The sequence below is a fragment of the Ictalurus furcatus genome, chromosome 10, assembly GCF_023375685.1.
Source record: "Ictalurus furcatus strain D&B chromosome 10, Billie_1.0, whole genome shotgun sequence".
Classification (NCBI taxonomy): Eukaryota; Metazoa; Chordata; class Actinopteri; order Siluriformes; family Ictaluridae; genus Ictalurus; species Ictalurus furcatus.
The window spans coordinates 24,470,359-24,486,538 of record NC_071264.1 but is presented as its reverse complement, the minus strand read 5'-3'; the positions used below and the strand labels follow the sequence as shown (position 1 = coordinate 24,486,538).

General features: G+C 40.8%; 1 protein-coding gene across 1 annotated transcript in view; it reads left to right on the top strand.

Annotated features, from left to right (window-relative positions):
- Positions 1–15,693, top strand: part of gli2b (GLI family zinc finger 2b) — a 90,937-nt gene extending 75,244 nt beyond the window's left edge. The window contains exons 9-14 of the mRNA XM_053634170.1: positions 1,127–1,264; positions 6,748–6,897; positions 7,147–7,311; positions 9,622–9,906; positions 11,979–12,306; positions 12,594–15,693. Of these exons, the coding sequence (XP_053490145.1) occupies positions 1,127–1,264; positions 6,748–6,897; positions 7,147–7,311; positions 9,622–9,906; positions 11,979–12,306; positions 12,594–14,857 (3,330 nt within the window). The 3' untranslated portion in view covers positions 14,858–15,693. The remainder of the gene's footprint in view (positions 1–1,126; positions 1,265–6,747; positions 6,898–7,146; positions 7,312–9,621; positions 9,907–11,978; positions 12,307–12,593) is intronic.
- The last annotated feature ends 487 nt before the right edge of the window (positions 15,694–16,180 follow it).

Below are 16,180 nucleotides of genomic sequence, written 5' to 3'. Positions count from 1 at the left end.
CTTTTGTTTGATTTGTTCATTTCAAACAGCTGACATTCTGTACATTTTGACAATAAACCTGTTTTCCAATGGGGAAAATTTCGATTGCAACTGTAAATTTTATATATATATATATATATATATATATATATATATATATATGGGTGTGTGTGTGTGTATGTGTAAATAATTGCAGTGTTGTAGTGTTGTTGTTCAGCCTTGGCAAAACTAAATACATATCATGAAAAATTATTGCATTACATTAGACATACATTATTTTTTTTCTACCATATCATCGACTCGTACCGCACTTTTCTCCACGGTTGACTTATTCTGTACGATTGATGGCATAAAACAGAGGCGCATCTCCTATGTGTCCTGTTACCCAGAAAAAATATTGCGTGAGCATGTGTGTGTTTTTTTTCTCGCACGCTGATCAGCGAGAGGCCAGGAGACCCCTGGGATTCTCAGTGCTCCCCTCAGCGTGAGAAAAACTCCTCCTGATAAGAGCTTTATGTCCGTTTGTTTTCTTGCTCTCTCCATCCTGAGCTCCTGTGTAAACTGTGCCAGAGCACTTCATTTTAATGAAATATTGGCCAACGGTTATTGTCATGTGAGCGCCTGTTTTCTGTTGCGCTCTGTCTCTTTCTCTCTCTCTCTTTCTCTCTCTCTTTCTCTCTCTCAACTCATCTTTTGAAAAATTTGTGGCTGCTCTCAGCAGTGGACGCAGGTTGGGGCTTGATGCATGGGGACCGAGGCGCCTGTAGTCGTCTTGGGGCCCGCAGAATTGATGAAGATAGCTCACGGGGCAGAGATAAACATGCTGCAGTCAGCATGCTATGTGTGTGTGTGTGTGTGTTATATTTGAGACCATATATACATCTGCTAGGCCCACAGTTTGGGTTGCAGCTAAGACGCCACACACATATTCCCACATACTCGGTTTTCGTGTTTGTTCTCTTCTTTTCATTAGCAAGCCGCTGATTGTTAAATAAATGGGACTAAATGAAAGTGAAAAGTACCCTTTCTTCAATCCTTTCTAATTCAGCCAACGTGTAGGCGTCTGCTTCAGTCCTGTATAAACAAACTGAATGTCTGAAGTTCTCTGTAGTGTGTACATGTGTCTTAATGCGTGCTTTCCTCTCAGGACCCGTCACCACCTGTGGACCCGAAAGAGGACGTGGACAGAGACGAGGGCAAGCAGGAGCCGGAGGTGGCTTACGAGACAAACTGCCACTGGGAAGGCTGCAGCAAGGAGTACGACAGCCAAGAGCAGCTTGTCCATGTGAGCGTCTCAAGATGTGGAACTTTTAGAGTATAGTACGAATAGCTGAATGGTGTGTTTAGGAGAGAGCACGAGAGAGAGAAAATGTGCGATCACATACAGGCGAAAGTTTTGAATTTGAACAATTCTGAAAAAATGCAGATTGCATTTTTTCAAAAAAGTTTATATATGATTTTAAAATGCAGCACAGTGTCATGAAACATTGAAGCAAATTGTATATACAGAGGGTAGATGGATATATTTCAGTTTCATGTATGGATTTCTCAAAATAAGATTGAATTAAAGGATACATTTTATACTATAATGAATTATCATAAATATATATACATATAATCTAGAATTATAAATTAAAATGATAAATAATAATAGATTATATATCTCGTAAACTGTATAGAATAAATTATAACAAAATTATACAATAATATAGTATTAAATATTTTGAATATAATTAACATAATATAACATAATTTCATATAAATTATGTTAAAATAAATACTTATGCAAGTCGAGACATGTTTGGTGTATGAAGTTCCTCCACAGATGGGCTAATGTAGTTAATAAATAAGTAAAGTTTAGAGTTTCCAGTTTAGCATTGATGAAACATCATGACACTCTCAGCTCAAGATACATTGTTTGGCTCATTTCTATGTAAGCACTTTCATAAAATAGAATGAGTTTGTATTACAAAGTGCAATTCTGTCTTCACTATTTAAGCCACACCTCCTACCTGAGTCTGATTCAAATGTTTTTGTTTTGGGTTTTCTTAGGGCTTTTTTTTGGTGCATTTATTAATACCATGTGTCATACGGCGTCAAAAAAGTGTTATTTGAGGTGAATGTGCGAGTACGAGCCAGGGGAAGACTGTAAATTTCATTTCTGGTTGAATTATATCTTTAAGTCTAGATGCCTTGTGGGCAGATGAGTGACACAAGTTGATTTTGACCTCTGACCTTTTCGCACAAGACTTTTTCCCCACCTCTGACCTGTAAAATCCCAGCAGAAATCCATAATGCCAGATGCTTCGAGTGGCTGGTGTCGTATCGGGTGGTTTATTTGCTGCTGAACTACAAAAAAAACAAAAGCAAATAAAATTATATTGAATACAGGCAAAGTCAGCTAATATTTATCTTTATTATATACAGTGGTGCTTGAAAGTTTGTCAACCCACTAGAATGTTCTATATATCTGCATAAATATCTACATAAAACATCATCAGATTTTCACACAAGTCCTCAAAGTAGACAAAGAGAACCCAGTTAAACAAATGAGACAAAAATATTATACTTGGTCATTTATTTATTGAGGAAAATGATCCAGTATTGCAAATCTGTGAGTGGCAAAAGTACGTGAATACTTTTTGCCATACTTTTGCCACTCACAGATACAGTATGTGGCCAAATCAAAGTCCTGATCTTAATCCAATAGAAATGTTGTGGAAGGACCTGAAGCAAGCAGTTCATGTGAGGAAACCCACCAACATCCCAGAGTTGAAGCTGTTCTGTACTGAGGAATGGACTAAAATTCCTCCAAGCCCATGTGCAGGACTGATCAACAGTTACCGGAAATGTTTAAGTGCAGTTATTGCTGCACAAGCGAGTGACAACAAATACTGAAAGCAAAGGTTCACATACTTTTGCCACTCTCAGATATGTAATATTGGATCATTTTCCTCAATAAATAAATAAATGATCAAGTACAATATTTTGGTTTGATTTGTTTAATTGGGTTCTCTTTATCTACTGTTGATGTGAAAATCTGGTGATGTTTAGGTCATATTTATGCAGAAATACAGAAAATTCAAAAAGGTTCACTGTATATCTCTCTCGCAATGAGAAATGTTCTCTTTTATCTTCACAAAATTGTCTGCTGAATGGATGTAAACGTATATTTTCAACAACTTTCGGACCTGACTGTGAGTAAAATGTACATAGTTCTTCTTGTGAGCACATGAGCATCATTAACAGAGCTGAGGAGAGCAGGAATTTGTGCCTGAATACAACACCTGCAGAGAAAAGTGAGAGAAAATTGGAAATGTGATGGGGGCTTGTTCACGGATCAGCGCTCTCCTTTAGCGATGAGGTGCTGCTGCTCTGAGACTGGCCCCTGAGCTGCTCTCTCCCATAATGCACTGGTGCAACAGGGGGCAAGGCCACATTCCCCAGCATTCCAGACAGGCAGTGGAGCAGAAACAGAGTACTAGTGGATGAGGGAGATTAAACAGAGAGAGAGAGAGAAAGAGAGAGAGAGATACACACTGGACTTCCTATTGTCCCTGCTCAGTCCCAGTGCTTCAGCTGGATCTTTACCAGATTACACACTCCTGATCGTTTGTTTATACAAGCGATACCCTCTCTAATAACTGCTTATTATGGTCTTACAGAGGAACAAAGACTTCACTGTGTGTATGTGTGTGTGTGTGTGTAGCCCTAGCCTTGTTATCAGAGGCCTGACATTAGCGTAACTCACTGGGCAAGCTAAGCAGATGATGGAGTGTGCACAGATGTGGACTATAATAATGGTCATGTGGAGGTGTGTGCGTATGTGTGTGTGCGTGTGCGTGTGTGTGCGTATGTGTGTGTGCGTGTGTGTGCGTGTGTGCATGAGAAAGGGTAGAAATATGTGTGTCTGCGTGCATGCAATGGGGACAACGGGGGAAAAAAACAAGAGTGTGTGTGTGTGTGTGTGTGTGTGTGTGTTTTTGTGTGTGACAGACGGAGGGTCCATGTGTAGGGGATAAAGAATTACCCCTGGCTGCTGTAGTGTGCAAGTGTGGAGGTGTTCAAGACTCACTGCTGCCAGCTGTGTGTGTGTGTGTGTGTGTGTGTGCGCGCGCACGTGCATCATGTGGTCATTAGCAACTGTTTTTCAGTTGCGCTCACCTAACAGTACCCAAATTCTTTACTCAAGTAAAAGTGCAATTACTCATTTAAATAAATTCTCTGGTGAAAGCTGAAGTACAAAAAAACCCACGCAAATCACAAACTGCTTTTAGTTACTGATTGTAAATTAGTGCCCTCTTTCATCGATGAACTAAGGAACATGCAAAAACATTAGCTAAGGCTAACTAGCAAATGCTTTATCCCTAATCTCAGAAATCACAGCTAGCAGGCTAATAACTCATGATAATAGCAAACTAGTTGAATGCTAATCGCTAACTGTAACAATACAAACTGCCTTGATAAAAGCAAAGTGTACATTACAGATAGATTACACTAGATGACAGGTAGTAAGAGATAAAGTATGGAGTTGTCTGATGCTAAAAAAAAAAAAAAATCACCTCATGGCTTTACAAATATATGATAATAGAGAAATGTAGTTATGTTTGAAAATGGAGTGAGTAGGAAGGAGATTTTTTCATTTAGTAAGTAAAGGTGAAAAGTATAAGGTGTAAGAAAACTCAAATAAAGTATAGCTACTAAAAAATTTTTTTTTTAAAAATCAGACTCAAGTACGGTAATTTCTCTTCTCAAGCAGTGATTAGCAGTGTAAATAATATAGGAGAAAGACAAACCTGCCTCTAACTCAAGTGGTCTGTTAAGGTTGAGATTGAAACCGTTAGAAACAACATTCTGCAAATCATTTCTAACAGTCTGTGGTCAAAATCTATCTGAGGCCAGGAGTCCAAGACAGCAGAACTTCTCAGATTAGCTCTCTCTGAGATGCTAGTGATGCTACAGCCAATTGTGCACAACTCCTGGTTCATGTATACACACAGGAAGATGGAGTTAATCTTTTACTCCAACTGCTTTACTATCCCACGACAGCTGATGAAAAAACATCCAACGAAACGAAGCTTTTGCCCTTCTTGGCCTGACCAGCAGATGGGAATTCTTTGACAGAAATGTCTAGAAAAAATTTAGACAAAAGAAACAAACAAAAAAAAAGGTTAGAAACATCCGAACTTACGACATGTTCCTGTAATTAAAGCTCATATTAGATTCATACAAGTTTAAGGAATGTTTTTATTCTTGATACACCGAAAGGAAAATTCTGGGCCGAAAACTGAAACCGAATACATAAAAAATAAAAAACTCGTTTTAAAATAGTTTTATGTATAATTGTATTAATATTACACTTTTTAATTCATTTCATGAATTTAATGAATATGAATTGAAAAACTACAAACCAATAAAATGATCACACTTTTATTGAAATGAACACACCAAAACAAAAACAATATTAAATATAGTATTCTTCATTCAGTTCTGTAACAATCAAATTTAACAGATTTACTTTTTTTATCCAAATAATGTAAAGTTCTAGAAAACTATTAGGATATGCAAAACAGCAGTCACATAATGAACTAGGCCTTTATACTTTTTATGTAAACGTGTTTCCACATGAATTAATGATTATTGTGCAAACAGCAGCAATAGAACTAAAACCAACCTCAAACTGTAAACAACAGAGCAAAGATTTGCAGGGCTACACCCATTTGAATGTATTTGCTATAGACAGAGCAAATTGGACTGCTTTCTATCTAAGCAAAAGTGGCAAATTTGTCTTCAAGAACAGAAGTTGCTCAGCTTTCTGGCAAGAGAGACGCTTCCTCTTCTCATCAAGAACATGAGATGCTGCACTGAGTAGTCTCTCACTCTCTGTGCTGGTGCTCCGGGCAGATAAATACCTGCGTGCAATCCTCGCAAGCAATGGAAAGTGTAGCTGCGCTTGTTGTGGCGCTGCTGTGGATCGGAGCGCCTTCCTGTAGAATCTCATCAAAAATGTCAGACACTAAGGGAGTTTGTACTCATCACTTGTACGTTCCCGTTTCTCCGGCACACTCTGCTCTGTGCTGCGCGTCGATCCTTCAGCAGATGTGTTCATCACCTCCAGCTCCGCCTGTATCATTTCCCGTGCACGCTGCTTTTTCTCTGCGTCAAAGTAATGTTCTTTAAATCGCGGCCCTAGGAATGTTGCAATGCAACGATAACCGTCGGCTACATCGAGAGTATATACTTTCTCTTTCTGCCAAAAACCGAACATGCCATTTCCGTGCATCCCTAGTTTTTATGCCGTAATTATTACTCTGTCTGTCACGAATCTGAGAGGATTTGCCTGTCAAAACAAAGTTCGTTTAATACACCTTTACACGGGTTTCTTTAAAACCCGTCACGTTTTCTTGTTCGTGGCTGTCAGTGTGGAAATTCTCACACTTGATGAATGTTGTAGCTCTTAATTCAGCAGATAAGCAAATGCATTCCTAAGGAGCTGCAATTGCATTCGTCTCTCATGCTCTCGATTGCACACTAGATCTGCGTTGGTCCCCAGACGCTGACGCCGTTAGCGTTGTCTTTTAACGTGACATGCAAAAACAGCACAGCCAATTAAAGATTAAACACGACACTGACATTACAAAGGAAGGCCAACCCCCGAGACGCCTAGAGAAATACTCGGCGAAGGAAAACAGCGCCTGGCGGCTATGTGGTTAGGTAGTCTGTAGGACGCAAATGAAATCTGAATGTTGTGTGTGTGTGTGTGTGCAGCACATCAATAACGAGCACATCCATGGGGAGAAGAAGGAGTTTGTGTGTCGTTGGGAGGAGTGCTCCAGAGAGCAGAAGCCCTTCAAGGCCCAGTACATGCTGGTGGTGCACATGCGCAGACACACAGGAGAGAAGCCACACAAGTGCACTGTGAGTGAAAGTATCCGGCCACACACACACGCACACATACACGCACACACATGTACACACAGGTTTTGTATTTGGACACATCCTCAAGACATGCAATATGTCTATGTCTACACACATACATCACACACTCTCCGAAGTATTAAATATATGCTTTGGTGTTGTTGATCTCTATTCATCTTCTATTTTTCAAAATAATTCTGTCAGTGGAATATGCTTGTGGTTTTGGTTTATGGATTGTGTCTGTTGCAGTTTGAAGGTTGCTCGAAGGCGTATTCACGTTTGGAGAACCTGAAAACACACCTTCGCTCACACACTGGGGAGAAACCATACGTGTGTGAACACGAAGGCTGCAACAAGGCCTTTTCCAATGCCTCGGACCGAGCCAAGCATCAGAACCGCACACATTCCAATGAGGTAAACATCCGAGTGTGCATGCACCCAAACTGTGAAAAGAATCAGTATATACACACATACACATGTCAGAAACTTAGCTATCCCTTTTCAGCTGTCACGGTGCCAGTATAGTTTCTGGAGCTGTTGTTTATTCAATCTTCTTTAAGATTTGCCTCAGGTTTCCACAAGTGTACGCCCTTAACTCTCAGGCTAATAATCAATTATGTATTTGAACGATCACAGCATGGTGGTGTAGCAGGCAGTGTTGCTGCCTCACAGACCCAGAGTCCCCAGTTTGATCCTAGTCACGAGTAACTGTCTATCCAGCGTTTTGCAAGTCCTCGCCATATCTATGTGGATTTCCTTCAAGTTCTCTGGTTTCCTTGTAGAAACCTTGCTAGGTGGATCGTCTCTGCTAAATTGCCCTTAGGTGTGAATATGTGTGCATGGTGCGCTGAGATAGATTAGCATCCCATCCAAGGTGAATTCCCACCTCACATGGGATAGACTCCAGATCCACCACATCCCTGACCAGGATATAGTCCACTACAGTGGACTAGTTCATCAAACAAACTTCATATAAAAACCATAATGAACTTTCTTTTCCGTTCACACTATCCGTTGTTACCCAGATGAGGATGGGTTCCCTTCTGAGTCTGGTTCCGCTCAAGGTTTCTTCCTCTTAACATCTTTGGGAGTTTTTCCGTGCCACAGTCACCACCGGCTTTCACAATTGGGATAAATTCACACACATAAAATCTGTATCCTGTGTTTATATATTTCTGTAAAGCTGCTTTGAGACAATGTCCGTTGTTAAAAGCGCTATACAAATAAAATTTAATTGAATATAGCGTTTATAGAAGGTAGATGCGCTAAAATTCTTGTCATCTTTAGTTCACTTTTAGTTCCTTTCAACTGCCATTAATATCTTTTCATGGGTCCAGACGAGTGGTATGTTGTTGCTGGAACCAAACCAATGCTGCCGATTCGTATATTATGTGGGTGAACCAGAAGCAGCGTAAATGGAAAACGTACTAACAGTGAACAGCAAGCGACATTAAACAGTGTTGTTTCATAATTCTGCTGCTCATTGCGCTTTAGCTAATCCTTTTCCCAGTGGCACCAACTGCCTAATTCTATGTAAATATACCATTTTCATCATACAGTTTCAAATTAAGGCCAGAATTAGATTTGTTCATGTACTCCCTCATCATGCCTAGTGATTGCTCCTCCATGCCCAACCATGTCCCATTAACGAGCTCTGCATGCAAGTGTGTGTTCAAATAATGAGGTGTGGAACTAATGAGCATGACAGCCCACAGTGCATTAGTAAGAATCAAGCACAGTCCCTGCGGAGAGACCACCTGCGGATCGCGAATACAAAATGAAACCCTGCGCCATTTTAGCCCTCAGAATATCCATCATGGCCAAAAGAGAGAGAAAACAAGACAGAGGGAGAAACAGAGATGCATTCATCACAGCTTTTTCAGCACACGGTCATGAATCACGAACACTTAGTGTTGGCAAAATCAACATGGCGGTGCCTCACTACGTAATCAATTCCTCTGAGTCTTCACATGACACGTCAATTGAAGCTAATCTGAACAAAGGGCCAGATAATGTTTGCACTAAAGAGTCGCTTGTAAAAAAAAAAAAATGATGAAGACATCCAAGATCACAATGAAGAAAAACTTTTGTGCAGTGTAGCAGTCACAAGGTACATGAAGCACTTCGTGAACTTCGAACAGTATCCGCTCAGGCATTTTTTCAAATCAGTTTTTACCCGCCTGTAATGTAAACTCGCTCTAAATGTAAATTAAGGACAGCGACTGAAGTGATCACTTTCTGTTCTCACATTATTGATGTTACAGGTTTGACCACCCAAATGGTGAGGTGATATGATTGTCTAGAGAGATGTCTTTTTGAATGATAATTATGGTCACATACCCCTTTGTTCAGGGATGGTTCTTGATATCCCAATGATCTCTGCTACTTTCTTCCAAGCTTTATTTTTCATTATAATGTCTCTAGAAAGATTTAATGAGAGGTCATACAGTATATGACAAGGTAAGATGAGACCACGATTATAGGTTTTTCTTCCGTTTTTGCATTTCAAACAGCAAATTAGTAGGAATTACAGGTAGGACCTAACATTGTTTGTGGGGGACTAAAGAAATGTCATAGGATTAGTCTGAGGAATCACTCGAGCCAACTGTTTTGAGTTATCACATCATCCCTAATTTGCATAGAAATTAGAAAATCTCAATTAAAATGTTGTTTGTTATGCTGTATCTTTGTCGCTTGGATGCTGAGCTCTATTTGTCTTTGCAGAAACCATATGTTTGTAAGATTCCGGGTTGTACCAAGCGCTACACAGACCCGAGCTCTCTCCGCAAACATGTCAAAACCGTGCACGGCCCTGAGGCACACGTCACCAAGAAACAGCGTGGTGACCTGATGCCCCGACCTCAGCCCCCACCACGAGAGAACGGAGAGAACGAAGGAGGAACAAAACAATCTGGCCGGGGAGGACAAGACAAGTTTGAGGCCAACAGCACCACTAGAGGCATGGAGGACTACCTGCAGGTCAAGTCGATAAAAACAGAGAACTCTGTGGTATGTTCCTTTCTACTCTAGTTCAGTAAGATAGATAGATAGATAGATAGATCACTTAATTAATTAATCTTTTAGGGAAATTCACATAACACTTCCTTACATGGGTTTCAGTACATCACTAAACCAGTTTTAGACTATAACCATAATATTTTTTTTCATCCCTGATTAATTCTGCACTAAACAGCAGCCTTGTCCATTACTCAAATTGAAGCGTACTAACAAAAGCATGTCCACTGCTTCAGACAAAACCAATCTGTTTCTGTCTAACCTTCTGTCTCTGTCTTTCTGCTTTTGGACTGCACTCTTTCTCCTCTTTCTGCTTTTTCACTTTTCCTATGGACAGGCATTACTGAGGTGAGCACTAACTTTTAATCCCTTTCGATTCTTTTACTGTGTTAGATGATAATGCATGTCCAATACAAAATTTTGTCCAAAAAATGCACCCAAGTTTATTAACTGTTCATTCTTTTTTGGGATGCGGAGGGTGGGGAGTTTGAGGAGTTTATCATTAGTGGATTTTAATTTTGTTTTTTAATGTAATATTATTTATAAATATAATGGTGTGCTGTAAGTAAAAAGTGTTGTTATTGACTGGAAATCAAAGGGACAATAATGAAAATGGCATAAGGGACCCCATACACATTTAGTCCATATTTAGGCAAAAGTTTGCATTCCCAATGGGTTTAAACCTCTATTGTCAAATTGAACTATAAACAAAGAACTGTTAAAATAGTTTTTATGATTTTTAAATGATTTAAAATATATATCAGTCCAAAACATTACATAATCTTGATTGCTATAAATTAAATTTCCGATGTTTTATTTTGTCCTAAAGGTGTACAACATTTTGACCTCGACTGTATGGAGTCACATTTGATTGAATAAAGCAGAATTATGTAATATATGTAATATTTTATTTCAATTCAGTTTGTCTGCCTGCAAAACATGGATTGTCAATTACACAGAAAGAGTTTTCTATTACAATTATTATTCAAATATTATTCATGCAATAGAAATATACTATGTTCAAAGTGTATTAAAGGATGTGAGAAATATTTTGATCGATATTCCTTTGTAGATTTGAACCACAACAAATCTTTGATTTCCCAAGAACCCTCATGGCCCCCATGTCCTCCACCCTCTTCACAGAGATCTAACTCATCCAGCACCACATGATGAGCAAATACAGGGTGAATATTCACTGTGGCTGTGTTTGCGTGAGAAACAAAAAGTGCCAGTGATCACACTGTGATCAAAAATGACTTGGCAGTTCACATAGGGACAGAATATATTTACGTCATTCAGGGTGTGTGGTGAGATGACACAGATGTGGAGAGGCGGCGTACTTTATTTATTTTGGGAGTGTTTTCCCTTTGTAAATTTGGTCCAGGCTGTATGTATAATGCACAAAGACATTGCCAAAGGAAATTACAATTTGTCAGCCACTTAACCTTAGCTTTCCAAAACAATCACATAGAGGAGCAAAAGAGGGAGACAGTAACATAAGGAATGTGGAAAGGTTTGGCAGAGTTCATTCTCACATAGGACATATTACACAGTCAGGATTAAAAAAGCAGTAAATAGCATTTCCACACTTACAGTAATACACCAACCTAATTTGATTAGATACGTGTGAGAATTTGAATATACGAGAGTGATGCAGTTCGATTTTGGTCATTTTCTTATGAATAAAGTCATAAAGCATGGTACTAATACAAACCACAGCCTAAGCATAACAATAACCTATGTATCATTGTATATGACTTGGGTCATGTAAATCATGAATTTGCATGTATGAGACCATATGTCTGAGTTGCATGGGAGCACAGGTAGCGATGCCTCTTGGTTCATTCAATGAGTGTGTTAATGGTGCCCTGTGGTGGAGTGGCATCTGATACAGGACGTATTCCTGCATCAGAAGTAGTGTTCCGGGGAAAGACTCCAGAACCACTGTAACCCTGAACAGGATAAAGCATTTACTGAAGACTAATAAATAAATGAATGAGATCATGTTGAATAAACAGACACAATGAAATGACACTTTTTCTGCTGCCATCTTCTATCTCTCTTAGATGTATCAGTCCAGCCCTGGTGGTCAGTCATCATGTAGCAGCCAGCCGTCACCGCTTGGCAGTGCCACCCACCATGACGGTGGAATAGAGTTGTCGGGCCCCGGCGGGGGCAGCATGGGAGACCTGAGCATGCTGGACGACGTGCCTCTGGTGGACTCAACCGTCTCTACAGGCACACTGGGCCTCCACCTGCGCAGGAGTGCCAGCCCCGCTCGCAGGCTGAACCACCTGAAGCAAGAGAAGCTGAAGACAGTGAGGGAGTCGTGCTCCTGGGCAAATGCTGTTCCACAAGCTCCTGACACCAAGCTACCACCAATCCCTAGCAATGGTGAGGCTACAAAAATGTTGCACTATGTCTGTGTTTACTTCAGTCATCCATGTTATTAAAATATTTAAGAGAAGTAATTCAAAGTAACTGAATATGTGGTGTGACCAATTTCTCACCAAGAACTGATGAAGCCCTTGAACAAGTCCTGAAATCCACATCCCATGAATTAGTTGTTTATTTTATGTCACAAGGATAATCACAAGCTCAGTTTAGTGCAGATATTATTATAGCTTAATAATTGTGATATTATTAGGAAACATCTTAATACCCACTCCATTTTGTCATAGGTTCCTTACTGGAGAGCTCTGGATGTGTCGGCAATATTCCTGTACCCATCACCGGCCTTCGTCTGAGTGACATTTGCCCTGGTGAGACGACAGTACTGTGCCAGCCAGTGGAGCGTCGAGACAGCCTGGCGAGCACGGTGAGTTCAGCTTATACGCTGAGCCGCCGCTCCTCTGGCATTTCTCCCTGCTACTCCAGCCGCCGTTCCAGCCAGGCCTCACAGCCCGGCATCCGCCTCAACAACGTCAGCTCGGCCGACTCATATGACCCCATCTCTACGGACCTGTCACGTCGCTCTAGCGAGGCCAGTCAGTGCGGAGGCCTGCCAGGTCTGCTCAGCCTCACCCCTGCCCAGCACTACCGACTCAAAGCCAAATATGCCGCAGCAACAGGTGGCGCTCCACCCACTCCTTTGCCCAACATGGATCGCATGAGCCTGAGGACACGAATAGCCCTGCTGGGAGACCCACATGATGCAACTATGCACCCACTTGGCCTCCCCACAGTGCCCAGGAGATGTAGTGATACTGGGTATCCAACTACTAGCATGATGCCCCACGAGGTACCAGGGAGTATAACACGGCGGGCTAGTGATCCAGTTAGACGGGTGGCTGTTGATCAGCAACGTCTCCAGCAGGGGCAGCGTTTCAACAGCATGAGCAATGTGAACCCTAATTCACTCCCACACTATCCCTCTTCGAGCCGCCACTTGTCAGTGCAGAGCTTTGTTCGCTCTGATGGTAGTCTACACCGCCTCCAGTACCCTCCCCGGCCTCCCAGCATCTCTGAGAACACTGCAATGGACACAAGCGACATGGATGGTCCAATCAATGGCATTGCTGATGACTTGATGTTGCCTGATGATATGGTTCAGTACCTCACTTCTAATGGAGATTCTACACAACACAATGAGTCTGGGTATCGGCACCAGCAAGCACAGGGCTTCCTAGGGAATGGTGCTCCTCCAAATCAACCATGTTTCTATCAGAGACGCATGGCTATAGTGGATGGCATTGCGAACAGCATGACGCAGCCGACATCAGCTTCTTGCCAGACTAGTCCAGCGCATCAGCACATGTCTCCCAGTGCCAACAAGAGCCACATGCCTGTGCAGTGGAATGAGGTCAGCTCAGGGACAGTAGAGGCATCTCCCAGCCAAATCAAGCAACAACAAGCTTTGGATTGGGGAACTATAACTGGTCTCCAGCAAAAACAGAACTTTGGCCCTATCCAGAACCTCAAGTCCAACCAGCAAGTAAGACCCATGAGTCAGAACCTTGCACATGCTGCTCAACAGAGTTCTATGCAGAGGAATGAGGTTATGGCCCAAAGGATGAACTGTAGCCAAACTCTTAGGCAGCAAGGCAACAAGAACCACCTGAACGAGCATATTCACAATCAGCATGTATACCACCAAGGAAATGACATAAACAGAAGCACCAGTCAGCATGCCTCTTGTGGTAATATTATAGGAGGCAATGTATGTTTGACAAGCCCATCTAAGAAAACAATGCAGCCCGTGCACATGCAGAATAACAGGGTAAGAACTAAGCCAGTGGTCAGTCAAAGCCATGTAAATTTTGAGAATAATCAAGGAGATTATTCCCATATGAGCAGTGATCAGCATAGCTATGATACTCTTTCCCAGAATCCTACCCTGAACGGAAACCATGGTCTACTGCAGCCAAGGCCGCCCACAGAACCTAAACCCTTCGCCAGGCAGCACTCAGGGCCAAATGCAACGACAGCACAGCAGCTTGGTTACCCACAATCCCATTTCAGCTCAGCATACAACACTTCCGAAGCTAGCCCCAAAAAGCCTGCCAATGTAGGTGTTAGTGACACAGACAGCAATGCCATGTTCTACACAGGACAGATCCACATGTTTCAGTCCAGCAATCTGAATATGCATGACAATACAGAAGCAGTGGACTGTGGTACAGATAATGTAACAATGGTTGCTGTCAGCTCCCCAGGAACCAATCAAGTCTCAAGCACGGTAGACTCCTCCAGTGGAGTGGAGCAGACCCAGATTGACTTTGATGCCATACTGGATGATGGTGACCACTCCAGTCTCATGTCAGGAACTATAAGTCCCAGTATCCTCCGCAGCCTGTCTCAGAATTCCTCCCGCCTCACTACGCCCCGGAACTCTGTGACATTGCCTCCGGTACCCGCAGGAATCGGCAACATGGCCATTGGAGACATGACCTCCATGTTGACCACGTTGGCAGAAGAGAGTAAGTTTCTTAACATGATGTCTTAAAAGGTCCAACAGGAAATATTATTGGTGACTGATGACCTGTTGGCATATCTGAATAAAGAATTAAGACTGTCCTAGCATTTTGTGTTTTATACATGTCTGTATTATCTGTATTATCCTGTATATCATTAGAACAAATACTTAGTAGTTTCCCCTTTGCTAAAAAAAAAAAAAAAGCCATATTTTGCCTTAGACCAATATATGTTCTGTATATAAATACAGAACATTTGATAAATGTCAATCCAGTATTTTTGTATTCTCTTTTATGGTGGTGAAATGAGAGTAGCAACAAGTGCCTAGCTATGCAAATGCATATGCAGGAAAAAAAAAAATAATACAAAAAAATCTTGCAGAATTACATTTGATTGTCTTGAACATACAAAGAAACTTTGTACATTATGTAAATCACGAAGGTTTGACTCCTTCTATGTGTCGAGGAGACAAAAAATAAACTGAATGGTAAGGAAATGTATAATAGCATAGAGTGAAATGCAAAACACATGTACAACATAGTCTCTCTTCAAATGTCAGAGACTAATTCTCCATACAACTGAATTGATACTATACTTTTAAAACAGTGATGCTTTTTGAGTGTCATTGGCTCATTTCAAATAACAAATAACACTGACATACCGTATAGCACACAAAGGAAGAAGAAACTTCTTACTCAGTGCAGATTTATTCAGCTGTAGCGTGCAAACCAATTTGCTTGGACTTTGGACTCTGAACCCGGATATGGCATTTAAATGTTTCTTTTTTTGTATGTGAACATGTGTATGGCGCTGGATCTGTAGATATCTTTTGTACATTTTTATGAAATACAGTATTGTTTTTTTCTACTCTGGTGTTGCTTGAAGAGTTTTTTTTTTGTGGGTCTTCACAAGGTTCTGTAATAATCCTAATACTTTGCTTATCTGCTTTATCTCAATTATGTTTAAGTCAATTTGGACAGTTCACCAACTGATATCTTTACATCTACACAAGCCCTTTTATAGTAAAAGTACTGTATATACACTTCCAGTCAAATTTGAACACCTGCTCTTAGAAAAGTTTTCTTCATTTTGACTATTTTCTACTCTTATAATAATAGGAGTAAGAATAATAATGAAGATATGAAATAATACATATGGAAGTATGGATTGAATGAGGAAAGTGTTAAACAAATGAAGACTATTTTCGATTTTACATTCTTAACAGTATTCCTGATGTAGCATTGCAAACTCTTTAAACTTCTCAACCAGCTTTAAGATAGAGCTTCACACAAGACACCAAGGTGGCCGAGCCTCTCACGACTTCTCCTAGGCTCTAAATGAAAATGACTTCTTT